Raw genomic sequence first — 12759 nt, forward strand, 5'->3', positions numbered from 1 at the left:
TAAACTTTGTTATTTATTTTTTAAATGAGCGTTTATTTCGCTAGATAAGACCCTTATTCATCGTCTGGAATCGTTTAAAGCCCTTTCAACAGTTTGCAGTTTGCACTGAAACTGTCTTTTGGACCTTGAACAGTTTGGATACCAGTGATGTGCATCATATGGAGAAAAATCCTGGAACGTTTCATCAAAAACCTTAATTTCTTTTCGACTGAAGAAAGAAAGACATGAACATATTGGATGACATGGGGGTGAGTAAATTATCAATTATTTATTTATTTATTTTAAAAGTGAACTACTCCTTTAAAGGTCAGCGGCATTCACTCATTGCACGACTAGCATGCCAAGGCATGCCTCTAATGTGGTTATCAGTCAGTGTTTAAGGATATGATGCATTCATCCGTGTTGATCAATCCCAAACATCCACTTCCAAATTTCAGTTTAAACTCCCCAATAAACTCTGACGTCCGCGGCGCGTGCGTGAGAGAGAGTGAGTGAGTGAGTGAGTTAGAGCGCAAGCGATCTGTTCCTGTTCATCACTCACACCAGCAGCAGCACCAGCTCGGACCTTATAAACTCTCCATCCCAAATACTGGAATATCAAACCGAGCAATATGAAATTGGACATAATGTGGATTTATCAAACTCTTCTGTGTGTCTTATTGTCCCTGGATGCGGGTGAGTGACCATGACCACGTGTGCTTTATTGATTAACTGATCGTGTTTTAAATTGTGTTGATCACATGTTATATTGTCTTTGAGAAATATGAAGTCGATAAATCGTTCATGCATCTAAAAAAGTGAATCACGTTATGGATCCATAACTATTTTGTGTTGTCTTAGAAAAAATAATGTGCTGTAATATGTTTAATGTGCATTGCGAGGGTAACGTGATTCTGGGAATATTGGATATTATTTTTTGTGTATATTTAATATTTAAGACTGGTTGTTGGCTGCTATCAGTGTTTTCCTTGCAAAAAAATATAATAAATAATTATATTATCAATAATTTATGACAACACATATTTTTACATTACTTTCACTCATCAAAATAAAACTTTTTTTATAGGTTATGCAAGATTCAACTAATTATTATTAAGCCAGTTTAATGTAATTTAAGTTGACAAACAAATTTTTAGTGTAGTGTAAAACTATATAAGCCGTCAGTGTCTTGACAAGAAGTTAAACAAGATGAAATTCTGGCTCTGTCTGAAGGAGATCTCATATTAATGACAAACTACACTGTAAACTCTCTCTCGCAGTACTCTAAAACTGGGGTTAACTAAACTTTATTATGTATGAATGAAGCTTAATTGCTACAAAGTGGTGCCAGAGTCACAACCTGCAGCTGTAGGTTCATTGCACTTTACTGATGAAGAAAGAAACTAGAGTTAAAACTCTTACTCATGTAAACAAGTGGAAATACAAGATATTATTGTAATTTTTTTTTTTTCTTTACAGTATGGTAGAATTTACCATGGTAAATTGTAGGGTTCGTGTTTAGGGTTATCCATTTAATAAAAGAAGATTCTCCCAGTCCCTGCTTTTATGAGGTACAGAAAACTAAAAAATGCAATTAAGGGGGAATAAACAATCAAGGGGGTTTGTAATAGGGGGCCACAGTTTTCAAACTGTCCTCATTTACAATAGTGTATATTTAGTTTGGATTTTACACAAACCCATTGACCCTTCCTCATGTTTCAGTCTCATAAACGGAAGCCTTGAGATGTTGCCTGCATCACGTAGTGAAGAGCATGTGGGGTTGTGTGGCCTAATGGTCATATTTCTGTGCTGGAACAGTAGGCTGTAGGTTCAAACCCCACATGATTATCACCATATATCATTTTCATAGGGCCTGAAACTGTAAAAAGTGTATAAAAGCGCCAACATTTGCGCTACTTTCAGCCCTGGTCCACTAAAGAAACTGATGCTCAATAACAGTGACATGCATCATTAGATGCTCAACAGTAAAGCACCAGACACATTTCCAGCAATGGGCAAACGCACATGTGGGGTGAATGGACTCTCTAAAGCGACGTTATCCACATACTGTGCAACATCTGGACAGAGCCGTTTCTCCCATATTTCACCATTGCAAATATTCACCAGACCAGATGTGCTGCGTAAACACAGAACGAGAGGTTCTTCAAACTTTCACTGAAGCTCTAGGAAAGGAAAGGACATTAGTGAGTCAGACTGAAACCATTAATGCTGATGCCCATCCTCATTGCTACCATCATCCCGTTGATATTTAAGGAAGTGGTTTAGCCAAATCTAATAAGCATGCTGGGAGATAAAGATGCCCCCGACAGGCCAGAAAGAGGAATTTAAAGGAGTCTAATTGGGGCGCTGAAGGAAAAGATCAATGTTTGAAGAGCTGCTTGATGAAATCCAGATGTGTTCAGATGCGGCCCAAACATTAATAATGTGTTCTCACCAAAACCGCTTCAGCCACAGGAGTTTGGTCAGAGATGTGCAGCACTGCGCGTGCCTGAATCAAACTGAGGGGTGTTACCTTTCACCCCTGATTTTCAACAGTTTACTGAATGACTTGATAATCAGGCCACCGGGCCCAAGGCTACTGCACAGAACTCATCCAAGTTCATGCCCACGCTGTCGCTGAGTGAGATAACAGCCTATGGGAGACTATATACAGTTCTGTTATCAGCCTTTAAACGGGATAGTTCATACAAAAGGAAGTGAGCATGTCTGTCAAGCGTCAAAAAGGACAGAAAAGAAGCACTGTCATAAAATGAGCCCATGCGACTTGTATGCTTTTGACCAAGTCATTCGATAGATTTGTGTGAAGAAATTTCACTGGTAACATTTGTGATTCAATGAGTCTTAAAACATATCGTTTATTCCAATTTGTGAATGATTCAGCCAGGTTCGATCCTGTCCCAGATGCTGCCCTTATGGTTTACTGTCAAATCCGACACTCTTGTTATAATCACAAGCATGTGGACAAGATGACAATCACAAGTCCGCAAAACGGAGTACTCTCTTACTCAAAGATCTGGTTGCTGCGGCTTTCACTTTGACCAGTTAAATTTGGCATGGAACCGAAGTTGACTTTTCTGTCCTATTGAGACGTATCCGGGTGAAATTCCCGTGCAAGAAAAAATGTTGAGCGGGAATTGATTTTGTCAATGGGGGATTGATTGGATCGTTCTGGTTTTGTTATTGCTGTGATGTCATGTGAGTGACAGGTTGTCCCACTCTCATGCCAGAAAACACGTCATCACAGAAGAGCCATCGCTGCAATAGGCAGGGGAAATCAGTGAATAATGTCTGCATGAGTTGTATAGACTACTTTTATGGGACAATAAGAGACAAAAATTGGTGTAGTTGTAAGTTTTGGTGCAGATCAGCAAATAAAGACAGTGTAGGGAAGATGTTGTACCTGGAAACAACAGAAAGATTATGTATATGTTTTTGTGGGAGTTAATGTGAGCTTAGCACATGTACGTATATAACCTGACTTTGGAAATATCCCCGGACCACCACAGTGCAGTGAATCGTAAGTGAGAGTCTTTGGGCCCTTCACTGGCCTCTCATTCAATTATGTAGAAGAAATAAATAGCAAACAGTCATAAAATAGCAAACAGAAACCTGATTTCACTCATGTTAAAGAATGTAAATGCTGATGAGTCTATGTATGTTGACTCTGCTTACTTTTGTTCATTAAAGAAACTTTTTATACACCAAAGAATCTTTAAAAAAAAAACAGGAGCAAATCAGAGTATTAGAATGATTTTTGAAGGATCATGTGACACCAGACTAATAATTCTGAATTAAAACAATATTACAGTTTAATATAGCCATGGTGAGCAAAAAAAAAAAAAAAAAACCCCAAATTGTCATTTTAAAAATGTCAAAACAAACATTTAAGAATGTCTTATTTTTAGTGTGTAATGAAAATATCTTATATTAAGTTTTATATATTAAAATTTATATAAAGTTTTATATTAAGATTTTCATTACACACTAAGGATTGAAAAATGTGTCAAATTATTTCCGTTTTAATTCACAGAGACACAAATTTGGTAAAAATGTGACTGTTTCCTGAGAATGACCCTTCTGATAATGTGTGTCACATGTATGAGGTTACGAGTGTACATGTACGTGTGCATGTGTTTACGTTTTAAGGACCTGCGTGTGTGTTTTTAGTGGGTTTAATCTCCTTGTCTCTTTTGTTCAGAGTGCAGAAAACAGTCATTGCAGAGGTATCAGAAAAGTGAAAACAGCCGGCTGCTTTGTACAGACTGTCCAGAATCTCCTCGAATTAGAAACCTCTCGCTGGATGACTGTGCACGCAAATGCAGCAAGAGCAAGAAGTCCTGCAGGTGACAGATGCACATGTAATCATACAACCAAAAAATAGTTCAACCAAAAAATGAAAAATTCTGCTAACATGTACTCATAATCGTTTTGTTTTTCTTTGTAACACAACCCTAGTGAAAAATACCTATACCAAAATGTATTTAAAATACATTTATTTCATATTTACTGACATATTGAAACTTGCTGATATAAATATTGCAATTTAACTTTATTTGCACAATGCACATTTCTTAATATTAAGCCTAAAATGTGTTTTAATTTCACTATTAGTAAGGATAGTATGATCTCTGTATAATATCAGTTTTTAAATGCAAGATATTTAAAGTGTACCTAAAGTATACATGTAATATTTCCACTTTAGCACAATCAAATATTATTAAGGATTTTGTTTTTTAATTGGACCTCAGCACTAATTAGTTGTTCCAATTTAGTATACCAAAAGCACTATTGTAGGGTATTTTTATTTAGTATATAAATGTGTAAATAAATGTAGTATACTTAGCATAAAATATTTGAAAAACATTTTGGTACGTTTATTTTTCTTTAGGGAAAAGAAGATATTTTGAAGAATGTCTCAATGTTTTTGTCCATACAATTAAAGTTAATGGGAAACACTCTTCAGAATATCTTGTTTTTCACGTTTGGAACATCATGAAGTTGAGTGAATGTGGACAGAATTGTCATTTTTTGATGAACTATTGATTCAGCAAGCTCATCTGATCGTGATCTCTCTCGTTTTCTTGGTTTTCTCTCCTTGCTTCTTTACAGGGCATTCTACTTTGACCAGATAAACAGGAAATGTCACTTGCTTCCCTTCGATCGTTTCTCAGAAGGCGCAAAGAGAGAGCGAAAACCCAATTGCGACCTTTTCGAGAAGAAAGGTAAATATTTGAAATTCCCTTTTGAAGTTCACTCACACTTGACTTTTTACTTTTATTCCTTCCGAAGTTTTCTTGGAAATATTTGGTTGTAAAACTGCGCAAATGCCAGTCATGTTTGTTTAGATTGCTGGCTCGAAGTGTAAAATCACTTATATGTATAAAACCCCCTCTGTCATTGTAAACAACACATGCTTAAGAGATTTGGCAGCAAACAGAGTATAAGAAAGCATGACTGTTGACGGTAACAAGATGCCGTATGTTTATGCTTTCAGCAAAAGCTGGAGTTGAAAATGTAGATTTATGCCGTACTCGTCCGTAAAACTCTTGTTTGGAGACTTAAATCACTTCAGGATGTCAGTGAAATGTGTAATCTGTAAACAACGTTCATCATATCAGATTATATGAATATCTGTGTGTCGTATGTTTTTCCGCAGACTACGTGAGGGAGTGCATCATTGGGTCAGGTGTCAACTACAAGGGGAGAAGGTCAATCACAAAGACTGGAATTACGTGTCAATCCTGGAATATGTCCATCCCACATGAGCACAAGTAAAAAGTCACTCTCTTATATATATAAATTATATTTTTGCTTTCTCTCTCTTTGACTCTCTGGGATGAATTTACTAAACAGTTGTGCTACTCCAATGTGCGCTGGTGGATTAAGTCATTGTCATTATTTTCTGCGCAAATAGACCTAATTTAAATGCAAATAATTCTAATTGTAAGTGAATGGCATTTTTTTATTATTTAAATTAGTCAGGCACTTAAAAATACCCCTAAATAATGCTTTGGGAAGGAACAGGATCTTGCAAGAGATCGACATTGTGACAGCTCTTGATTTCTTAGTGAATTGTTTTACATCAATGGAGCCGGCGCATTCAAATAAAACTCAAACAATTTACCTTAGTATAAATAGCATATCGCTTCTATTTACACTTTGTGTATAGCACCTATCACTACTCGCACTCGTAAACAACATGCTAATTATTGTGTTTTACACTGTGTGCAAACATTATCTAAAACTATTTACATTCAGTATCACTTTGTGTAAACTGCATCTACCTTTTGTATACGCTGAGTAAATAGCTGCAGCTAATAAACAACGCTATTCATAGTCAATTCTTGCATCTGTCTTTTAAACCACTCATTCCTCTGTAACTCATTCTCTCAGTAAGCTTGTCATTTGCAGCTTTCATATGGTCTCTGACAGCTAGCAATTTTCGCAATACTCCTCGCTGTTCCTAGCGCGGACTTAGCCGTTAGCCGCTAATTGCCGTCAGTGTGCTCTCTGCCAACAATCACTGATTAGTCTAGACTGCAGATGAGATTGCTTTCAGGCCTGGTCGTTTGAGAGTCTTCTTTCTCACAACAGAAGTTAAGTGGGACTGTTCGGAGTGATGCCTTGACTGCGCGAAGCCATTCTGGTTAATGTGGTCAATTGTTGCCAGGTCCTTGTTAGCCAAGATGTTATTAGCTCTAAGAGCTACACTGCTTACAAGCTGTATAAAGATTTTAGAGGTGAGAGAATGAAAGAAAGATAGAAAAAGAATGAGAGAAGGAGGATTTATGGACTGAAGTCATGTTCTGTCTGCCCTCCAGCTGAGCTCACAAAGCCGCAGACACATTAAAATATGAGCAGCGTTTGAGACTAGCGCACAGATGCTAATCCAGATCCTCTCCTCCCAATGGATAACAGCACTTTCCAACTTCGATTCCCTTCGAACCTTTTTCCATGTGATAAGATCTTTTTCCTCTCAGACCCAAGCTTCTCAATCTATCCACCAGCACAATGTGTCCACCTGCCCCATACATTTGGCCAAGCCAAATGACCAGAAACAATGTGATGAGAACCAAGTAAATCTACTATAAGAAGACAAAAGCCCCTTTTCTCCTAAGAAGGTACCAGTGCTGGTTCCAGAGCCGACTTGCTGCCAGGAAATGTCACTTTGTTTGAGATGAAAACCATTTGTATGTACACAAATGGAGAGTTTCCAATAAATTGCCAATTTCCGACTCATATGAACTCCAGGTGTTGTTAGTGTGATTAAAGAAAGCTTAAAGTTTCTGTTTGGATTGCATTCAGTGTGCGAGAGCGTCTTTTGGAAGCCAGAGAAGAATAGCTGGCTAACATCTGTCATCATTAGCTGTAGAAATCTCAGGTCTCATGTGGAACCAGCCATAAGATCCAGATGCAGGAACACAGTCCATTCCAGCACCACACGCCTTTCGTAACCCAGTTGTTTAAGCAAGTCATCTGTGCTGCATGGCTTTTGTTTAGATGGTGTCCTAATCTGCTGTTATTTTAACTTATTTTGAAGGTCAAGTTCTGGATTTGATTTCAAGAGTTTTCCAGATCAATTCATTGTTTAGGAACACTCTGAGACATGGTTGAAGCTGGTCATTTGTGGTTGTTAGCTGGTCCAGACTGGCTTAGGTGATATTCAGGCCAATCTAGTAGACCAGGGTTCCTCAAATCTGGCCTTGGAGGATTTTAGCTTCAACCCTAATCAAAGACACCTTAGCAAGATAATCAAGGTCTTAAGAGTTCCTTAAAAATTCAGCTATGTGACTTTGTTCAGGGTTTGAGGACCATCCATCCATCTTCCATACTGTTTATCCTGTATATGGGGTTATGGGGCCTGGTAGACCAGGGGTGTCCACTGGCCCTTTTAGAGGGCCTGCTGAGTTTAGCTCCATTTGGAATCAACTATTCATCTCAAAGTCCTTGATCAACTAGTCTAGGAGTATTTAATTAAGGTTGGAGCTAAACTTTGGACACCCCTGTGTTTGACCATCTTGATCAACCTGTTTTGAGAATGTAGACTATCCTGGTGTGGACCTCTCTGTTGAAAGACCTACAGGCTTCTTAACTAACTCAATCAAGTAGACTTCCATGATCATCCACCTGCTAAGTTTGGCTGATGAACAACATGGCTATGCCAGGTCTCAAGGTGAACCATCACCAAACTAGCACTAACTAGAATTCATACTTGTCTAAGTTGATTTACTCAATAAGTGTTTCAAAAGACCATGGATATTTAATCCTGCTCTTGGCTGTCCAACTTTCTGCTTCAACCTGCTCCAAAACACCTGTTTGGAAGTTTGTGCTAACCCTAAAGACCGTTTCTGTGTCCGAAATCAAATACTTCCCTACTATATAGATTGTTTTGTATGGTGTGTTCTGTTTTTTACATTCGTCTGTACAGCACTTTGGTCTACTTCGGTTGTTTTAAAGTGCTTTATAAATACAGTTTGATTTCATTTGATATAGTATGCTGGGAAAAAAGTAGGTCAGCAGAGTAGTATGTCCAAATACATGGTACTTGAAAACTCAGCAGGACCGTGGCTTTCTAGGAGTAGTACTGGACAGAAGTCAATTTGAGCTGGATGATCACATTAACTGAATTTTTAACTGTTTTCCCTCTCCTTTTATCTAAATATTTATCAGTTTCAAGCCTGCCAGACACAAAAAATTTGACCTGCGTCAGAACTTTTGCCGAAATCCGGACAATGATCCAAGCGGACCATGGTGCTTCACTGAACTCACTGAGACTCGGCACCAGGAATGTGGGCTACCCCAATGTGCAGACGGTTAGAGATGACCTCATCTATAATATCTATAATATGTGTTATTTGTGATATGAGAGTACACTATGTGAGTGTGTTTGTCTGCGTGATAAGACGTGTTTGTAATATGTGTGTGTTTCTGTGTGTTTGTAGTGGAGTGCATGAGGTGTAATGGGGAAACATACAGGGGGCCCATGGATCACACAGAGAGTGGGAAAGAGTGCCAGAGATGGGACTCACAGAAACCTCATAAACACACCTACCAGCCTCACAGGTACCCACTCACATGTACTTGCACACACATGTACACACTCAACTGTGCGATTTACTCGTTCTTCTGTATCTGTATTTATAGGCATGTAGGTAAAGGCCTGGATGACAACTACTGCCGCAATCCCAATAATGATGTGCGTCCATGGTGTTACACAATGGACAAAATCACAACATGGGAATACTGTAACATCAGTGTGTGTGGTCTGTTCACTTTTCTTCATCTTCATCTTGCTTTCTATAAAACGTACATGCTTTGGGATTCTAGCTATGTTTCCCGTTTGGTTTTGTTGTGATATTGTGTTACGCTTTGATCATAACATCTCTCCATTTTGTACTTGACTATATTATATTATATTGTTGAATTTAATTCAAGCTAAAAGTTTGTAATGCATGTGGAAGAAACCCCTTTCCTATCACAGATGGTTGCGTGTGTGTGATATTTGGATTTCAACATTTTTCAAATGCTGATGCTTGAAATTCCTGACATTCTCTCTCCCTTTTCTCTGTTTCAGACTCAGATAATGATGTGCAAGTGGAAGTGGAGGTGACTACCTCTTGCTTTCAAGGTCAGGGAGAGGGCTACAGGGGGACAGTCAGTGTGACCCCTGCAGGTGTGACCTGTCAACGCTGGGACGCACTATTTCCTCACAACCATTCATACACACCACACAACTATAAATGCAAGTGAGTCATTCTACACTAATGCTTTTATTATTATTGTCATTATCAGAACTACATAACACTTTTTGAAGAAAATATGAATGGTGAAAATATATACTATGATATATACAGTATATATATATATATATAAATATAAATATATACATGTATATTAGGGCTGTGCAAAAATTAATTGCGATTAATCACATCCAAAATAAAAGTCAGTGTTTACATAATATATTTGTGTGTGCTGTATATAATTATTTTGTATATAAATACACACACATGCATGTATATATTTAAGAAAATGTGTTATTCATATATAAAATATTTATATTTATTTAATATAGATTATGTATTTATATATATATACAGAATTTAAGCGGAAATAATTCTTAAATATATACATGCATGCATAGGTATTTATATATACAAAATAATTATATACAGCACACACAAATATATTATGTAAACACAGACTTTTATTTTGGATGCAATTAATCATAATTAATTTTTGCACAGCCCTAATATATATATACATATATATATAACATCTAAACACATGTTTTCCACTAGGTTTTTGTTAATGAATGAAAGCAAGAATGATATTTCCCCAAACCATGTCACATGGGAAAAAAAATCATTTGAATCTTTGAATCAGAGTTTTAATGATTCATTGATAGTTTTAACTGATTTACTCAGGAGAACTCCGGTCCATTTTAACATTGAGCGCATTTTTTTGTACATTTGGAGTGCTGTCAGTACAGACAAAATCGACAAAAATCGGTGTTGCCTACACCGTGTTACTCTTAATAACACCACTCACATGACTGTGCACTCGTAATGACAAATCAAGGATGTTAAGAGGCTAAAATCAGGTTTAGAACATGCCCCATTGAAGTCAACAGGGTGCTAATTTTAAAAAGACGATAACACGGTGTAGGCAACACCGATTTTTGTTGTTTTTGTCTGTACTGACAGCACTCCAAATGTAAAAAAAAAAAAAAAAAAAAATGAGCTCAATGTTAAAATTGACCGGAGTTTTCCTTTAAATGAATAAAACATACTCTAACACTCTTTATAAATCAGACACATTATTTAAACTTTTGTGCTCTAATGTTCTCGTACTAGCGGGTTACCAGTTTAATGACGCACTAGAAAACTTAACAACCAAATAAAAAGCGCATTAGAATCATCGCAATATACACAATGTTGCTCAATGTTATATAGCCAGCAAAATCATTGTAAACATATTGTAAACATTTACAGGATTTGGGGTTTGTTCACATCTGGCTGGTACTAAATCATTCTGAAAAAATATATACATGCAAATATGATTTTACAAAATTGTTTGTGTGTGTCCCATTCAGGGATCTCAGGGAGAACTATTGCAGAAACCCTGATGGCTCTGAAATTCCCTGGTGCTTCACCACAGACCCAAAAGTACGCAAAGCTTTCTGTACCAACATCCCCAGATGTGAGGCAGAGAGCTCTGACAGCACAGGTAATACCGCCCACAAACACACACTTCTTGCACGCTTACACACACGCCACCGCATGGCTGAGCATCGTGAACCATATTAGCCACATAATGAATTGTGTTGTTCCCAAACGCTTAGCTCATCATAATTTACAAGAATTTTAATGATGAAAGACAAAGATGTTTTGCACAGAGGCGCCATCACGGACGTTTGGAGACTGCCTGTAAAGATCTGGCACCAGCTCCAGTGCGGTTTTGTTCTGGGTACCCTCACATTCCCCTTCGTCTGTGTCACACAAGCGCTCCTAAAAGAAAAGATTCTTCTGCGCAAATCGTGTAGTCTGTCTCAAAATCCTGTTAGAATAATGTCTTTTTTTTTTCATGTGTGTTCCAGCTATGTGTTTCAAAAGACACATTTCTCACCAGAAGAGTCCCTTTGAGGTTTCAGGTCAGAGAGACAGAGCAATGCCTCTCTGGATTCACTCAAACTTCAGTCAGATCTTGGCACAGACAAAAGCTTTTTTCCCCTACTTGTTTGCCAACCACCAATTGTAAAGTGGTCCCTGACGTGAAATCGGCCCTCCCCCACTAGTAAAATTCTGTTTCAAACATGCTTACTTCATGACAGCATGGATACAATCAGCAAATCCATAAATAATCTAAACATGGAGCTTTAAATGAGCATGGCTTTTACTGAAGGTACTGTACATGCATGTGTTTACTGTTTATGTTATCTTTATGTAAGTTTTATCTGTGTCCTAGAATGTTATGAAGACAACGGGGAGAGTTACCGTGGCAATTTGTCAAAAACAAGATCTGGGATTCCTTGTGGGCTGTGGTCCGACCACACATTCAGGTACGTTTCCATGAAATCGTCACTGGAACGATTTAAACCTGCTGTGTGCCATTTTTTTTTTTCTTCACTTTTTCAATATAGCTGGGTTTGAGTGATCAAACTGGTTTAAACACAAAAAGTGCTGCTGGAATCACAGAACCCAGTCATAAAAATGGAATTGACTGTATATAACTTGGAGTGACACTGAATTTGGCCAATTTTGGATGAATAAATCAAAAGTAGGGCTGTGTACTTAAAGGAGAAGTTCACTTTTAAAACTTTTGCTGATAATTTACTCACCCCCATGTCATCCAAGATGTCCACGTCTTTCTTTCTTCAGTCGAAAAGAAATTAAGGTTTTTGATGAAAACATTCCAGGATTTTCTCCATATAATGGACTTCATTGGGAACCAAACGGTTCAAGGTCCAAATGAGAGTTTCAGTGCAGCTTCAAAGTGCTTTAAACAACACCTGACGATGAATAAGGCTCTTATCTAGGACCCTTCGAGTCATGACTCAAAAAAAGATTTGTTCATTTTGATGAACGAGTTTGAACAGGAGAGTCATGAACGCTCATCACAGAACAGAGCAAGGCGAGCATTTGTGCTTATAAAACTTAAAAAATGTTATTTATTTTTTTAAATGAGTGATTGTCTCGCTTGTTAAGACCCTTATTCGTCGTCTGTAATCATTTAAAGCCCTTTGAAGCTGCACTGAAACTC

The 12759-nt window shown here is 37.6% G+C and overlaps 1 protein-coding gene across 2 annotated transcripts in view; it reads left to right on the forward strand.

Moving 5' to 3' along the window:
* The first annotated feature begins 440 nt into the window (after positions 1-440).
* hgfa (hepatocyte growth factor a) overlaps positions 441-12759 on the forward strand; it is a 22323-nt gene continuing 10004 nt past the window's right edge. The window contains exons 1-10 of one of the 2 annotated variants that reach the window (XM_089127029.1): positions 441-675; positions 4199-4343; positions 5110-5222; positions 5657-5771; positions 8671-8813; positions 8943-9063; positions 9145-9263; positions 9575-9746; positions 11093-11226; positions 11965-12058. In XM_089127029.1, the coding sequence (XP_088983155.1) occupies positions 612-675; positions 4199-4343; positions 5110-5222; positions 5657-5771; positions 8671-8813; positions 8943-9063; positions 9145-9263; positions 9575-9746; positions 11093-11226; positions 11965-12058 (1220 nt within the window). In that variant the 5' untranslated portion in view covers positions 441-611. The remainder of the gene's footprint in view (positions 676-4198; positions 4344-5109; positions 5223-5656; positions 5772-8670; positions 8814-8942; positions 9064-9144; positions 9264-9574; positions 9747-11092; positions 11227-11964; positions 12059-12759) is intronic. The other variant, XM_039667580.2, reaches the window with a different exon arrangement.

The sequence above is a fragment of the Pimephales promelas genome, chromosome 24 (genome assembly GCF_988280905.1).
Source record: "Pimephales promelas chromosome 24, fPimPro1.hap1.1, whole genome shotgun sequence".
Lineage (NCBI taxonomy): Eukaryota > Metazoa > Chordata > Actinopteri > Cypriniformes > Leuciscidae > Pimephales > Pimephales promelas.